The sequence below is a fragment of the Budorcas taxicolor genome, chromosome X, assembly GCF_023091745.1.
Source record: "Budorcas taxicolor isolate Tak-1 chromosome X, Takin1.1, whole genome shotgun sequence".
In the NCBI taxonomy this organism is placed as follows: domain Eukaryota; kingdom Metazoa; phylum Chordata; class Mammalia; order Artiodactyla; family Bovidae; genus Budorcas; species Budorcas taxicolor.
In genome coordinates, this window is record NC_068935.1 from 62,492,920 (window position 1) to 62,508,708 (window position 15,789).

The 15,789-nt window shown below is 57.7% G+C and overlaps 2 protein-coding genes across 4 annotated transcripts; one reads left to right on the plus strand and one right to left on the minus strand.

Annotated features, from left to right (window-relative positions):
• Positions 1–38: 38 nt before the first annotated feature.
• Positions 39–8,558, minus strand: IDH3G (isocitrate dehydrogenase (NAD(+)) 3 non-catalytic subunit gamma). The gene is made up of 13 exons (XM_052662887.1): positions 8,463–8,558; positions 5,006–5,044; positions 4,680–4,691; positions 4,308–4,405; positions 3,888–4,000; positions 2,888–2,948; positions 2,673–2,805; positions 2,414–2,547; positions 2,130–2,232; positions 1,892–2,038; positions 653–747; positions 509–569; positions 39–248 (listed from the first exon to the last, which is right to left on the minus strand). The coding sequence occupies exons 1-13, from the start codon at positions 8,541–8,543 to the stop codon at positions 147–149; spliced, it is 1,179 nt and encodes a 392-aa protein (XP_052518847.1). The 5' UTR covers positions 8,544–8,558; the 3' UTR covers positions 39–146.
• A 165-nt stretch (positions 8,559–8,723) lies between these two features.
• On the plus strand, positions 8,724–12,641 carry SSR4 (signal sequence receptor subunit 4). Of its 3 annotated transcripts, none has more exons than XM_052663280.1 (6): positions 8,724–9,022; positions 10,726–10,878; positions 11,643–11,717; positions 11,881–11,970; positions 12,233–12,298; positions 12,479–12,641. In XM_052663280.1, the coding sequence occupies exons 1-6, from the start codon at positions 8,903–8,905 to the stop codon at positions 12,581–12,583; spliced, it is 609 nt and encodes a 202-aa protein (XP_052519240.1). In that variant the 5' UTR covers positions 8,724–8,902; the 3' UTR covers positions 12,584–12,641. The 3 variants fall into 3 exon arrangements, with proteins under 3 accessions (XP_052519240.1, XP_052519242.1, XP_052519241.1); XM_052663282.1 differs by having other exon boundaries at positions 8,730–8,969; positions 10,763–10,878; XM_052663281.1 differs by having other exon boundaries at positions 8,735–8,969; positions 10,760–10,878.
• The last annotated feature ends 3,148 nt before the right edge of the window (positions 12,642–15,789 follow it).

Here is a 15,789-nt window from a genome sequence, read left to right on the forward strand (position 1 = left end):
ACCCGCGTCCATAGTGACAGAAGCACGCCACCAAGGGCTGGGGCGGAAGTGGGTTTATTCTGGGTCCACCCACTGAGCCACCGTGGGTGCTGGTTGGTGGCGCCAAGCGGGTCTGAAGAGTGGGCCTCCACAGTCCCAGAGACAACCTAGGCCTCCACAGCCCGGCCGTTGATGACGCGGATATGGCGGATGATGTCCTGGATGGCTTCCGATGTGGTGCCCTGGCCCCCAATGTCTGGGGTATGCATCTGCAGGAGACAGGCAAACTTGGGCACACGCCAGGATCTGGCCAATCCCTGAGCCCTGGCCTGCAGGCGGCCCAGGGCTGCCCACTACACGCTGTGGCCTGCAGGAACTGGAAGGGCCACCAGGCGGGCCGCGGTACCAGCTAAGACCGAGAAGGCCCAGCCAACCTGGTGTCACCCTCCCCATGGTGGCGCTAGGTCACCATTTCTGGCCCCTCAGGCATCCTATCAGCTCAACCTGGGTGGGGGTTGGGGGGCCTCACGTTTTCATTGTCCATGGATGCCAGGACGGCCTTGCGGATGGAGGTGGCATAGGAGTGGAGCCTGAGGAAGAAGAACAGAGTTCAGTCCTCTGGGCCTCTGACACAGTCTGAGGGCTGATGGCCAGGCATTGAGAAGCCACTTACTTGAGGTGGTCGAGCATCATGCAACTCGCCAGCAGCGTAGCTGTGGGATTGGCAATGTTCTTATTGGCAATACTCTTCCCTGTGTTCCTTGTAGCCTGGAAGAGGTGACATGATAAAGGAGGGGGCTGGTGAATGTAAGAATGTCGAGGGTACCCTGCATTGGTGTGAACTGTCCAGAACAGGCAAGTCCAGAGACTGAGCAGATGAGATTGGTGCGAGGAGCTGGGGGGAGGGGACAGAGAATGCTGGCCACAATTACCAGATTTTTTTTTTTTTTTGGTAAGAAGTAGATTTATTCAGATTCAGAGAGAAGCACACTCTACAGAGTGGGCCATCACAGAGGGTGAGGGCCTACAAGATTTCTATGGTGATGAAAATGTTCTAGAATTAGTGGGGATGTTTACACAATTTTGAATATTCTAGAAACCACTAAATCACTTACTTTCAATGACTGAACTAGAAAGTGTATGAGCTATAGTTTTTTGCCAACCTTTGTCGACAAAGGTCTGTCTAGTTAAAGCTATGGTTTTTCTAGTAGTCGTGTATGTGGACTTCCCTGGTGGCTCAGATGGTAGAGAGTCTGCCTGCAATGCTGGAGACCAGGGTTCAATCCCTGGGTTGGGAAGATCCCCTGGAGAAGGAAATGGCAACCCACTCCAGTGTTCTTGCCCGGAGGATCCCATGGACAGAGGAGCCTGGCGGGCTACACTCCATGGGGTCGCAAGGAGTTGGACACGACTGAGCAACTCCACTTTCACTTTCATGTATGGGTGTGAGAGTTGGACCATAAAGCAAGCTGAGTGCCAAAGAATTGATGCTTTTGAACTGTGGTGTTGGAGAAGACTCTTAAGAGTCCCCTGGACTGCAAGGAGATCCAACCAGTCCATTCTAAAGGAGATCAGTCCTGAATATTTAGTAGAAGGACTGATGTTGAAGGTGAAGCTCCAATACTTTGGCCACATGATGGGAAGAACTGACTCCTTGGGAAAGACCTTGATGCTGGGGAAGATTGAAGGTGGGAGGAAAAGCGGATGACAGAGAATGAGATGGTTGGATGGCATCACCAACTCGATGGACATGAGTTTGAGCAAGCTCTGGGAATTGGTGATGGATAGGGAGGACTAGCATGCTTGCAGTCCATGGGGTGGCAAAGAGTCGTACATGACTGAGCGACTAAACAGACTGACTGAGTTCTAGTTCACAAAGGCCCATGGCCTTGGCATCACTGGTGGCACTCACCGTCTCAAACACAGCATACACATGGCCATAGTTGGCCCCAGCCACAAGGCCAGGGCCCCCAACTAGCCCGGCACAGACGTTGTTGACGATGTTACCATAGAGATTGGGCATCACCATGACATCAAACTGCTGGGGCCGGGACACCAGCTGTGGGATGGGGAGCAGCAGTCAGGAGTTGGAGCACCAGCAGGCCCATGTACCCAGGGCAGGGGCCCGTGCAGCATGGCAGCCCAACTACCTGCATGGTGGTGTTGTCCACGATCATATTCTCAAAGGTGATCTGGGGGTAGCGGGCTGCCACTTCCCTGCAGCACTGGAGGAAGAGCCCATCGCCCAGTTTCCTAGGGTGATGCAAGACACCGGCTTGGCCACGGCCACCGCCCGCCAGAGGGACAGGATTCACCACCACAGAACCACCAGTCCCGTCTGCAGAGTGGGCAGAACCCCGTTCCACCTCCCTCCAACGTGTGCACTGAGAGCAGGCCTGGGCCCCAGTACAGAGGGGTGGCGTTGGGGACCTACATGATGTTGGCCTTGTGCACGGCTGTCACCTTCTTGCGCCCACTCTCCTGGGCCAGTTGGAAAGCGTACTCAGCAATGCGCAGGGACTTGGCCTTGGTGATGATCTTCAGGCTCTCCACCACGCCTGCCACACTCTGGGAAGGTGAGGAGGGACCAGAGACTCATATCCTGTCGGAGCCTGCCCTCCCACATGAGGTTCCCTCCAGGCATGGCCTTCCTGACTGCCGGCCTAGCCAGGCGGCCCCCGTGCCCCACTCACCTCGTGTTCCAGGCTGCTGTACTCGCCCTCTGTGTTCTCCCGGACAATGAGGATATCAATGTCCCGATGCCGGGTCACCACACCTGGAAGGCTCTTACAGTGGATGACGTTGGCATAGAGATCCAGGCTGGTGCTGCAGGTGTACCAAATCAGATCAGCTGGCCACAGCCACTGCCATCCCCACCCAGCACCCAAGCTGCACCCTTGGCTCTCACCGAAGGATGTTGTTTCGCGATTTGTGGGATGGGGGCAGGTTGTGGTTTGTTTCAATGTTGCCTGCAGGACAGAAACAAGACCGGCAGGCTGGAGAGGGGCCCAGGCTCCAGCGTACTCCTGCATTTGAGCTGGTGAGAGGAGGGCTTCATAGAACACCCTAGCACACTTACAGTCGAAGCGCCATGAGGGCGGATGGGTGTGTGCATCTGGGTGTTGAGTTCACTGATGGCTTCCTGGCATATAACAGATGCTCGATAAATACTGAATGAAGGAAGGGATGAAAACAGCTGGCAGCTAGCCAGAAGGTCTTGCGAGACCCTGGGTGAGGCTTGGCAAGGCCAGGGTCCAGCTGCAAGGGCAGCTTGGCCAGGGTTCGTGCCAGGCCTTGTGTCAAGGTGCCACAAGAGCTCCAGCTCGGGAGCAGACAATAGTTGCCTATAAAAGACCACGGCTTCACCTTGGCTGGAACCAGGGCACCCAGAGGGCCAGCTGCCCCTGAGAGAAGGCAGTCAGAGAATGTCAAGTCGAGGGGGCCCTTCTCAGGTTCCCCCAGGGCTGCCTCGGGCATCCTATCGTTGGCATGTCAGCCCCTCCAGGCGACAGCCAGGGCCTGTGTCTCTACCTTCATCTCGGCTCGCTCACTGCTCCTACAGAGCAGGTGATGGGCTCAAGTGTGCAGAATGAGTGATGGAAACAGTTTAAGGACCTGGATCCAACTGAGGAACACTCAGCGAGGGTCAAGCTCCCAGCTGTAACTTCCACAGCTGTGCCGACTAGAGCCAAGGCCACTGGCGGGGGCTTAAACCTGCATCGGTGTGACACCCAGTGTGTGAAGGAAGACTCTGAGAGCCACAGCTGACTCCAGCAGAGAGGGCGGCCCCAGGCGGGAGGGAGCCCACGCCTGGACAGGCTCCTGCAGCAACTAGCAACACCGAGACCACCAAGGTGCAGCACCCGTGGGCGCCCAGGGACAAGGGTCAGCTCACAAGGGAGTCTCACCCTTCAGGGCTACGCGGTTCCGACGGATGGCCATGATGGCATTGCGGATGTCCTCCTCGTCGGCGGTGGAGCTCACATGCACTTCTTCAAAGTCCACAGGCACACATGCATGCCTGGGGCAGAGTGGGATCAGGACAGTGACCCCAGGCCCCGAGCACGGGGCATGGGGGTCTCTCCTCTGCTGCTGCCCACTCTGTCTGGGCTCTGGCCAAGGGGAGACTGAGCCTAGCTATGCCAGCTGATGGGGGTGCCCTGACACGCCAAAACGGCATGAGTCGCTCGGGTTCCACCCTCCTCCTCACCCGGCTCAGCCTGGCAGGAGGGCAGGCACCAGGACAAGGGGCCACCCGCCACTGGCTCGCTACCCTCATGGTGCCCCGTTCTCAGGGTCCCCCTGACTGGGCCCAGGGGGCTCTGTACCTGAACACCGACTTGACATGCAGCATGAGCTCTGGCCCGATGCCATCTCCCGGGATCATGGTCACTGTGTGCCGCCCACCATACTTCGCCGATGGGGGCTGGAAGGGAGGGGGAGGAGGGCAGCCCTTCAGTTCCTTTCCTCCCTCGAGCCCTGACTCAGTGGGCCAGCCAATTGGGAGGTGCCAATTCAGGGTACCCCAACCATATGCCCTGCCCCACCCACAGTGCAGCACTGCTTGTGAGGGGTTTCAGTCCCCCCAGGTCAAGAGGGCAACCACAGAAGCAGGTCCCACCTCCACCTGGAACTGGGTCAACCTCAAAGCCACCAAAAGCCCCCAACCTGACAAACAGGTAGATCGGAAGGATACTCACAATTGTTTGTTGCTAGAGGTGGGGACAGGAAGGAAGAAGACACAGATCAGCTGAGGTTAGAACAAGGCAGGGCCTGGGGAACCGGGCTTTGCCCCCAGGGTTCAGGGGAGGAGAGGAGAGGAGGGAAGGAGGAGAGGTGGAGATTGCACCTCAGGGGAGACATGGAGGGAACAGAGCCAAGAGGTGTGGCACACACACGTGCCCACACACACACCCCTTTACACACCAGGTGCCCACAAACCCATCCGCATACACCTGCACACACACTCCTCTGCACACACGTACAGATGGACACGTGCCCGTATGCACTAGGGCAGGTTACTTACTGAGAAGCTCCTCCGGGGGGCCTCGTGGGCACCTAGAACCTGGCAGAGAGAACCCAGATGCCAGTGGTTGTTGTCAAGCTGGCCAGGGTCAGCCAAGCTCCTGGCAGGGGAGGTGGGCACCCCCACCATGCCCAGAAAGGCCCTGTGGCTCTGGAGCTTCCGCTGTCCAAAGACATTTACAGAAATGTTGACACTTCCCTCCCCACCTTTTGCTGTTTCTGAGTTTTCTCAGCCAATTTTTCCTGCTCTGTGAGGTCTGTTGAGTGAGCAGAAATTGGCACACTCAACACAGTACAAAAGAGAAACCATAATAGCAAACCACAAGGCTACCACGACCATCATCCACGTCATTTTTTTCCATCATGTCTCCTTTTTACAAAAGCAGCATTCAGTCAGAACATGGCAACGATCCAGATCATGGAAACCAGAGGGGAAAAGATAGCACCCAGCCCTCTGCCCAGCCAGAGATTAGCCCTAGTGGCCACATGGGGAATAGCCCTCTAGGGTCAGAAGAAGAGCAGATGCTCATCCTTAATCAAGGCCTCCATAAAGGTTGGCAAAGATGCTTCATGGCCTGCGTGGATGACAGATGTCCCCAACCCCCCACTCACAATGGCCACAAGTGGTCATATCAGTGTCACGCCTGAGAGCTTCAGAGCAACAGCCACTTGAGTCAAATGGGACAGGTGCTCAGAGGGACCCATCTGGAGTCCCCACACTTTCCTGGAGGAAGAAGCCCAGGTCCCAGCTCCTGCCACAGGGGGCTACAGGCTTACACTTTCCTCTCTGGGGGGCCCCACCTGCGTGCCCCTCAATGCAAAGAGGCGGGGACCGAGCCACAGTCCCTCCTTCTCACTCAGGGATGCCCTGCCACTTGCCTGCTGGGGGAGCAGCAGAGGATGCCAGCCAATGATAGAGTCACTGTGGCCATTTTCCAAAGAGCCCTGCCTTCCTGCTAGGAGTCTAGAAACCTCAGGCAAAGGCTGACCACCCCATCTGGGTCTCTTCGGCTGGTATTCACAAGGTACCCACTTGCACAAAGCTGTGTAGGTACAGGAGTTAGGAAGGGGGTGACGAACAGGACAAGATGCTCCTTGGGTTTCTACTGATCCACAGAGCCCCTGGATCAGGAGCCAGATGCATGCTTGGGGTTTTTCTGTTTGCCTTCTAGCAACTGTCAGTATCTAGATTCATCTGTCTATAGGCTCTCAAAACAAACTTGTGCATGGTGGCTTAGACTGCCCTTCCTCCAGGAAGCCTTCCCTGATGCCCTAAGGCTGCTGAGCTGCTGGTCCCCTTGGGCTGCAAAGCCCTACTCGTTCCCTTCCTCCCAATCCCCATCTCCCCAGGTTACAGCTGCCTCACTCCTTCTCCAACCCTTAAGCCCCAGAGAGTGGACGCCGCGTCTGTCTGATCTCCTGCTATCACCCCAGGACCCAGGAGAATGCCTGGTCCAGAGCTGGGACACAAAACACATTTCTTGACTGAACAGAACACATCAGAAGATGAAGAAAGATATGGCAGGTTCTGAGGCTAGGGAGACCTCAGTCCAAAGCCTCCGTCCACTACTCCTGGTGGCAAACAGCTTAACCTTGCTAAGCTTCTTCCCCTTTACCTGAAATCCATGGAACAGAAGTGCCTACTTTATCTGACCACTGGAAGCATTAAGCAAAAAGAGGTACGCAAGCTGTTCAGTCCTGAGCTGAGGGATGAGGGCTCCCCTTCACCTCAGCAGCCCCTCAGGCCAGTGTGCAAGGCTGGTGACCAATGAGGAGATGCTGGGCTGGCCCCTATGGCTGCCAACTAATTCCTCCTGGGTTCCAGCTCTCTGAGGCCCACAGGCACGGGGCAGGTAACCTGGCCACGATGGTGAGCCACCACTCACACCGGGCCTGGGTCTATTTCAGTGCAAGGACCCCCCACCAGACCATGGGTCCCCTGACTACCACCAGGGCTGAACCTCTCCTTCATCTGGTCCCAATGCTACATATTCCATCCAGCTTTGGCCAAAGACCTGGAGAGCTCTCGGAATAGCAACTTCCCTGACCTTGCTCTGGACAGAGTCAGGCCCCTTCCTTCAGAGAGTTACAAAGATTCTGTGAACCTACCCACTCTAAGGACCCCAAGACAAGGCAAGATGTGATACATGCATTGGTCTCCAGCTTGTTCATCAAGCAGGAAGGTGGACTGTTACCCTTGTCCTTTGATAGTACCACAGAAAGCAGTCCAGAATGGTATGTGGTTCAACCAAAGGGCTCCCGTGCTGCACACCTTAGTGAAGTTTCTCTCTTCAGCATGTTTCTGTTGGATCAAGTATCAATGGTGTCTGCATGTTTTCCCACAAGGTCCCACTAACTGGGACCAAAGATCCGGGCTTCATCTCTAAAGGTTCCCATATCCAAGACAACCAATCTCGGGGCAAGGCACTGCCCAGCTAGCAGCCTTTCAGTCTCCTCATTCCCGCCCCAATATAGACACAAGCACACACACAGGGGAAGTCAGCAAGGAGACAAATCTCTCCACCAGGATCCTGCAAGAGCCTAGAGGCCAGGGACCTTTGGAAAGCCTCTTGCCAGCAAGTGGGAGAAGTCAGCATTTTACACAGAATTTAATAAGGCAGAAGCTGCGACAGGCCAGCCTTCCCAAGGGCTCAGAGAGGGGAAGCATGCCAGGAGATGCGACCGCAAGGAGTGTCAGCAAAGTCACTGAGTTCTGGAAGGTCAGAGGTGGGTGGATCCTTTGACAGCGAGGGGAAACTGGAGCCCAGAGAGAGAGGTCAGACCTCTCATCCCTTCGGGACAGTCCAGACTTGATGACGCTTCGGACTTCCCACCCACCTAGGGACTACACTATCCTCATGGAAGTGTGTCACGAGAGGAATCAGACCCGAATAAGCAAGATCCCAAACGGAGAACGACGGAAGCAAAGCCCTCGCGGCCTCCCGACCCGCCGCCAGCTTCAGGAATCCTAGCTCTTTCCCATTCCCAGCGCCTGCAGGGTGGGGAAAGCCCCTGGGGCACCGAAAAGTCCGACAGGCCACCTCCACTGGGAGAGGTGGCAAAGCGGTTCATAAGAGGGAAACCCGAGGAGGACGGGCGGCCGGGAACGGATTCCCAAGAGCACAAGAGCAAGGCGGGCCGGATACGCAACCGCCTCACGAGGGTTCCCACAAGGACACTGGGAAGTGACACTGCCACCCGCTCGCCGGGAGCTCCCCCGCCACCACATGCAGACTCCTGGAGCGCCAGACCAGGGTCAACTTCAGCTAACCCCTTCACTGACAGCGGAGGTGGCCAATCAACCCCAGGCCGCGACACTCTCCCCTCCCTGCGAGGCCCGCAGCCAATCGGGCTCCAGAACGGTCCGAGCGTGGCGGCGGCCCGCCTAATCTCGCCGAGGTACTAACACCTCTTAGTGAGCGCGGCGGCTGTCCCCTTGGGCCGCTCCTCCCTCTCACCTCCCAAGGACGCCAGAGGAGGGCCGGCCTGAGCGCTGCCTTCACAGCGCCGCCCGCGGCCGTCGCCACCTTCAGCGCCATGCCAGAACGTGAAGACAGCCGCAGGTTCCGACACGCAGCTGTCGCTCTCGCGAGAGCTCGGCGGAGCGCGACGTCTCGGGAGGGGGCGTGGTCCCGGCAGTACGCACGCACACGGCCGCGCCGGTTTCCCACGCCTTTTTCCGGCGCCAGAGGCGCCGCCGCCGCCGCCATCTTTGGGGGGCGGCCGGCTGGGCGCCTGGTCCGGGGAGGAGACACGTCAGTACCGCCGGCGACGTCACAGGCCCGCCCAGCCCGCCGGCGCCCGATTGGCTGCGGCGGCTGCTGACGCGTCGCGCTTCCTCGTCTACTCCTCGTGTTCAAGCTAACTGTTCTCTTTTTTCCTTGGCAGAGAACAGGCGATGGCGGCGCTGGCATCTCTCGGCGCCCTGACCCTACTGCTGCTGTCCGGTCTCTCCTGCTGCTCAGGTAGCGGCCTGGCCGGAGTTCTTTTCTGGCGAGTCTCTCACCCACGACTGGTGGTGCGTCGGGGGAGGACGGATTCGGGCAGAGCGGGGGTCTGGGCCTTCTCCCTTCGAGAGGCAGGTGGTCTCTGGTCGCGGCGGCCGAGGCCACCACGCTCTCGTGCACCACACACGTTCACCCAGCAGCTGAGCTGCTGGAAGAAACAGCCTGATCTGTGCCCCGTCTGCTCCAGTGAGGAAGACTCCCAGAGCCTTTCTGTGCGCCTGGCCCGAGCTCCAGCAGGGAAAGTGACACTCGTCCCTGCCGCCACTCCTAGAGCCCCGGATCTGGGGGTAGGGGGGTAGGGTTGGACAGGAGCAAAGCTTTGCCTTTTAGGGCGATCGGAGCGAGAAACTGAGCCGGTGGAGAGGAACCACCTGACCCGATGTGGGGTCAGGCCTCCCTAGGAATGGGGCTCCAAGTGAAGCAGAGACGGTCCAGGCAGAGGGGCCCAGAGTGCGGACGAGTTAGAAGGGACATGAAGAGGGAAAGATGAGTGTCTAGATCAGACGCTTGGTTTGTGTCCCCTAAGGCCTTGTTGGATCCGTATAGAGTTTTTCAGCAGAGTCAGATGGCTTCACTTTCTTGAGAGGTTGTTAACAGTGGCTGGGCTGAGTTCTGACTGACACTGGGGTCCAGAAGTGTGTTTAGCAGGAGGTCCTTCCAGGAGCCCACAATGGACCTGGGGATCTGGACTGGGTTAGGACCACTTTGAGCACTTTCACTTTATCTGCCCTACTTCAAGCCAGCGCCCCTGAAGCTGGGAGTGTTTCACCAGCCTCAGTGGCCACCCCACCTGCACCCTGGTCACTGGCTCCTCAGGAACTACCCATCCTGTAGGCAGTGATGCCTGGAAAGGACAAACCTGACTGTGAAACTGTGCTTTCCCTTGTTTGGAGGAAGGTCAAACTTGGCAAAGTGTGGAAGCATCTGGGGAACGTGGCTCCTGAGAGCCACTTCTCACCGATGTTCCCAGGCATCTTCTTCCCACTGGTTCATTCCTAAGCCTCAGCCCAAGTCATGGCCCTGCCCTGACACTGCGTTAGAGCAGTTGGCGCCTGATGGTTTAGGTGGCACCTTTCCTTCCCTGTGGCCTCTAGCAGTGTAGAGATGGTGAGGGTGTGTCCTTTCAGCGCAGCAGGAGGACAAGTTGTGCTTCTGGACCCAGATCGCCCATTTCCTTTCCTCCGGAACCGCTGGGGCCAGTCTTGGCTTTCTGTCACTTGGGGCAGAGACCCTTCATGTGGGAAGCCTGCATAAGTTTTTGTGCTTTTATGTCTGCAGAGCACGCCTTCAGTCAACTAGCTAGGGCCTTGCGGCTCTGAATTGAGGTCAGCCTGGCCCTGAGCTTTTGGGGTGTTCCAGGGCAGGCTGTGTCTCTAAACCGTTGCATGGCTTTTCTGTCTATAGGTCCAGGCACAGAGTCGAGTTGTGCAGTGAATTCACACAGTGTACTCCCCACCCCTCAACATGCTCACCTGTTCTTTTGTCCTGACATTGAGGTTCCACACGCACAAAGTCTTCCCATCCCCCTTTCTCTGCCTTCCTTAAAGGCCACCCCACCCCTCTTGGCCCCTGCACTTCTGATTCGTCATTTGGATCCGTCTCCCAGACTCCACCTGGCAGGGTCCAAAGGGCCCGTTGTGTCTTTAGTGGATGAGCTCTGGGAAGTGGGGTAGGATGGTCCCTTCTGCCCTGCAACTCAGTGAGCGAAAGCCAGGCCTTGTCCCTCCCTCTCTGCCTCCTCCCTGCAGCAGAGGCCTGTGTGGAGCCCCAGATCACCCCTTCCTACTATACCACCTCGGATGCTGTCATTTCTACCGAGACTGTCTTCATCGTGGAGATCTCCTTGACTTGCAAGAACAGGGTCCAGGTGAGGCAGCAGGGCTTCAGCCAAGAGGGCGAAGGCTCAGAGGTGGGCAGGGAGCCTGAGCCTTTGGGCCCTTGGTAGCACCAGATGAGCTCAAACCCAGGGCTCCACGAGGACAGTGAGCATCAGGGCTTCGCCGCCCGGCTGAAGGCGAGAACAGGGCACAGGTGATTAAAGAACATCCAGCTCACCAGCCAGGTCTACTTCTCCCCCACAGAGCAGTGTAGGTAGACACTTTGCTGTGTCTGGAAAGCGTGCTCGTGGGAAGGGAGAAAGCCAGGCTCAGCCCCAGGGCTCCTGTATCCCCTTTCTGGTTGCTCTTGGCTGAAACGTGCGTCTACGTGGGTGTTTGGTGACTTAAAAGCTGAGTAGTCCTGGCCTGGGTCCCTGCAACCTGAAGGCCCAAAGAAAGATGGAAGTTGGGCCTTCTTAGGTACCACCTTCCTTAGGCAGCTCCTTGGGCGCCCCTGATCCCAGTACTTGCTTCCAGACTCGAGAAAAAAGAACACTTCAGTCATCCTACCCCTGTTCAGCTAACAGGCTTGCTGGGGATTAGGGAGGCCAGGCCAGCAGGGAGGTGTGGTCCCCAAGGAGCAAGACCAACATGGACAGACTGGCCCCCATGGTTCTCACTTGGTGCCCCTACCAGACCCAGCGCAGTCGCTGACTCTGCCTGGCACCCTGCTTACCCCAGGCGTGGGCATAGCAGAACCTCACAGACGGCCCGAGAGGGGAGAAGGTGACTCTGTTTTTATTCCCTCCCCCAGAACATGGTTCTCTATGCTGATGTCAGTGGAAAACAATTTCCTGTCACCCGGGGCCAGGACGTGGGACGTTACCAGGTAAGGGAGGCTGTGGTCGTCACTTTCGGGGGAGGTCACCTGCTTGCAGGCATAGCCTGAAACCCTGGGCGGCTTGGCCAGCTGAGCTGAGGTTCTTGGACTCTGCGCTGGTAGCAGCAGCACGTCCATCGTATCCACCCCTTGCCAAATGCATCCCACCCAGGTGTCCTGGAGCCTAGATCACAAGAGCGCCCACGCAGGCACCTATGAGGTCCGGTTCTTTGATGAGGAGTCCTATAGCCTCCTGAGGAAGGTGAGTGTCCCCAAAGCCCCCCAGGCCTGTTGGAGGGAGGGTGCAGCCCACAGCCACAGTTGTCTCTCCCCTGTGGTCCCCATCCCCCTCCCTAACTCAAAGCAGGATGGGTGGGTAGTCACCTTCCTGCCTGACCACCCACCCCAGCTAGCCCCATGCCTTCTTTCCTTTGCCCACCTCTCTTTTCCCACAACTCTGGGCAGGGTTCTGCCCCAACCTGCCCACCCAGCAGAGCCCCCTGACCCCAGCACCTCCCTCGCAGGCTCAGAGAAACAACGAGGATGTTTCTGTCATCCCACCTCTATTCACGGTCAGCGTGGACCATCGGGTAAGCTGGAGGAAGGGACTGGCTCAGCCCAGGGGAAGGGGTGGCGCACACGGCCAGCCTCGCCTTTGAGGGGGCACTGGGGGCTGTGCCAAGGTGGCTGGCGTGTCTTTGTGTCCCCTGGAGTGGCTGGCCCTCTCCCGTCTGTCCCTGTGGGAATGACCATGGTCTCCTTTCTTGCAGGGTACCTGGAACGGGCCCTGGGTCTCCACCGAAGTCCTGGCTGCAGCCATCGGACTAGTGATCTACTACCTGGCCTTCAGTGCCAAGAGCCACATCCAGGCCTGAGGGTGGTGCCTGCCCCCCACCCTTGCTTCTTTGAATAAAGAGCTATTGGCTATCCCAAGCACTGGAGCTGGGTCACGCACGTGGGCAGAGCTGGGTGCCCAGCATCCGTCCACCCGGGCGGATGGCACAGGTCTGGAGGTCCTCTCCTCCTCGTGTGTGTTTGCTTCATTCCTTGGCCATCACTACTACTCCGTTCTTAGCCCCCAGATGGCTTTTGGGACCGAATGCTCAGTGCCCAGCATCTCTCAGGGTTACCTTTGTGGTTTCCCTCCCACCCGTCTTCTGCAAGTGTGGCCTTGTCCGCCTGCCCTCACCCAGCCTGCCTGGGCCCACCTAGCAAAGGGCCTTCTGACCACCTGCTATTCTGAGGGCAGGGTCCCAGGGACAGTGGTGTGGGAAGCTTGCCTGAACTCAGGAGTTAGTAGCATTTGCAGGCTCAGCCCTTCTGGCCTTTGGAAGGGTTCCTGGGCTTTAGAACTCGGGGCATGAGCCACACCCCAGTACTTCATGTGTTTTTCCTGGGGGGTGTTGCAGGTACCCCTATGGAGCTGATGCTGTTGAATCAAGTTCCAGTAGCTCTCTGGGGGATAGTCCTTGCAGGCTCTCTGCTCCAGCCAGTTACCCTCAGGATGCTCCTGTCTCATGGCATCAGGTGGGGCCCAGAGAAAGGCAGAGACAGACCCCTGAGCTTCCGAGGAGTCCATTGTCAGCCCTTTCCAGCCTGGCCTTGCACCTTGCTTCCTAGCAGCCGCCCCCACCCCCACCCCCAGCACCTGGCAGGCATTCCTGTGCAGGCTCCATGCTCCGAGTCAACCCACAGCCCTCCCTTTAGCCCGGTTTCCCTCCTGCTGCTGGTGGGTGAGGGGGGAGTGCCTAGAGTCCTTCCCCACTGCACACGGGGATCAGTGAGAGATTGTTTTGGAATCAGCCAGCAAAGCACCTGGCTCCCATCACCTGTTACCAGAGAGAAAGAATGAATAACAAGCCTCCAGGGAGGCTGCACCAAAAGGGAAAGTGAAAGTGAAGTCACTCAGTGTCCAACTCTTTGCGACCCCATGGACTATAGCCTACCAGGCTTCTGTCCATGGAGTTTTCCAGGCAAGAATACTGGAGTGGGTTGCCATTTCCTTCTCCAGGAGATCTTCCCGACCCAGGGATTGAACCCAGGTCTCCCTCATTGTAGGCAGAGGCTTTATCATCTGAGCCACCAAGGTAGACTCAAAACCTACCTGAGTGGGTAGGGGGTCTCCTCGGGGGTCCCAGCTGCTCCTTGCCCCCACCCTCAGGTGGGCAGGGTGTGACTGGGGAGGTTCCAGGACACAGCTGAGTGCCCCTAAGACCGGAAGGGGCGAGGGCATCCTGGCTGAGGGGCTTTCTGTATTCCACACAGGTGCCTGCTAGCTGAGCACTGCTCCTAAAAAGGCATAGTAGCAGTTGGTCACCCTGGGACTCTTTAAGATGCAGGCTTCATCACCACTTTGCCCTGAGAGAGTGAGACCCAAATGTGAAGTCGCTGGTCCAGGGCATTGTGATGTCATGTCTGCCAGAGCCAATGAGAGCTAAGCTCTCACATGGGGACCCAAGGTTACAGGACTGTCCTGGACCCCATCCTGGGAGCCCTGGGCATCTGGCACCCCACCTCAGAGCAAGAATGACGTGCTTCTAGAGTCACCTGCTCTAGCCAGTTTTCTGTGACAGGTTGGGCCCTGGGCATCCCATTCTTGCGGGGACCTCTCATGTCCCAAGAGTTGCCATGCCTAGCCCCCAGCTCCAGAGGCCTAGGGTGTCAGCTGTTTGCCCTTTTCATGAAGAAGCCACTGGTGTTCCATGTGCGATACTGGGTTTCCCTCCTAGCTGTTCATTCAGCAGGGCACTCTGCTTCAGTGGGCTCAGATTTCTTGCTCACACCAATCTTGGCAAATTAGAGGAAGTCTATTGCTCTTCCAAGAAAATGTTTAAATGTATTCCCCGTGCACTTAAGGTGCTGGCAATGTCCTGTCCTGTGTCTGTTCAGGACACCAAGCTCAAGGGCTCATCACACACATGGTCCTTGGAATTGCTAGACTTAGCAGGGTTCCTGGCACTGAGCAGGACTGCTGTGCTGGATGGACCCTCTGGGAATTCCCACCAGCCCAGGTCAGAAGACATATCTCATGAGTGCTAGCCGTTGCCTTCCAGAATACCGCAGCCCACTGCCCTGTAAGGCTCTCCGTGAACCACTTCTCTAGGACCCGACCAGAGCTAGGGCGTTGGCCTCAGGTGCATGCCAGCGCCAGGCCATTGCCATCCTGAGCCCTGTCTCTGCCTCTCTTCCTGCACCTGGGTACCATCCCTGTGACCGAGCCAGACCTTGGAAATGATCCTGGTGCTCTGTCCCTCCTCCTCCTGGCATTTTGGAGGCTGACTGCAGGACACTTCCCTGTTTCTCAGCTTCCCCGTGACCCACCAAGCCCCAAACCAGCCCCCATTGCTGGAGAATGAATACCAGGAGACCAGGAGTCACCCTCAAAAGGCAGCTTGCTTTATTCTTATGACGTCGGCAGGGGGCAGGGATGGGTAGCCTGTCTGCCTCCCATCTGAGGCCCTCTGAACTGCAGAAGGGTCCTGAGGCCAGCTCTTACTGATACACAGGTCCCTGAGGGGGGCCCCGTCCACACTGGCAAAGTGAGGTGCAAGGGCATCTGCTCCCCAGTCCGCCCAGCTGGCAGCACCTGCCTGTTGCTCAGTGCCTGGGTGCTCCCTAGCTCCATATGGGTCTCGTCACCAGGGTCTTCTGCTGCAACTCAGGGGACTTGGCTTCTTTCTGGACCCCTCCTGCCACTCAGGAGAGAAGGCAAGCTCCAGGGGCGTCTGACACAGCCTGGGCTCGCTGATGTCTTGGATGGAGACTGCCCCTTCTGTCCCCACGGCCACCAGGGAAGGAGGTGACCTCCAGGGTGAGCCTGGCAAGCCACACCTACACTCCCTGTCCCCACACCTCGGACAGGAGGCCCCCTGCAAAGCTGCTTCCCCTTCTTGCCTTCATCTCCCCACCTTCCCTCCCACCCCAAAACCGCCCCCCTCCCGTCCCTTCTTCCCCCCACCCCCTCCTTCCCAGCCATCACTTGGGGATTCCACCTTGGTCAGGCTGCCTGAAGGAGCTGCCAGGCTCCAGAGCAGGTCCACAAAACAAAAGAAACAAACCAAAACAATTAGCAAGCACAGAA

Coding starts and splice junctions, on each gene's coding strand:
- SSR4 (XM_052663280.1), top strand. CDS start 8,903: ATGGCGGCGCTGGCATCTCTCGGCGCCCTGACCCTACTGCTGCTGTCC. Junction 10,879..11,642: donor CTTGCAAGAACAGGGTCCAG/GTGAGGCAGCAG, acceptor TCCCTCCCCCAG/AACATGGTTCTCTATGCTGA. Junction 11,718..11,880: donor AGGACGTGGGACGTTACCAG/GTAAGGGAGGCT, acceptor CATCCCACCCAG/GTGTCCTGGAGCCTAGATCA.
- IDH3G (XM_052662887.1), bottom strand. CDS start 8,543: ATGGCGCTGAAGGTGGCGACGGCCGCGGGCGGCGCTGTGAAGGCAGCG. Junction 2,233..2,413: donor GTGCACAAGGCCAACATCAT/GTAGGTCCCCAA, acceptor GCATCACCCTAG/GAAACTGGGCGATGGGCTCT. Junction 748..1,891: donor TGTATGCTGTGTTTGAGACG/GTGAGTGCCACC, acceptor CACCTCTTCCAG/GCTACAAGGAACACAGGGAA.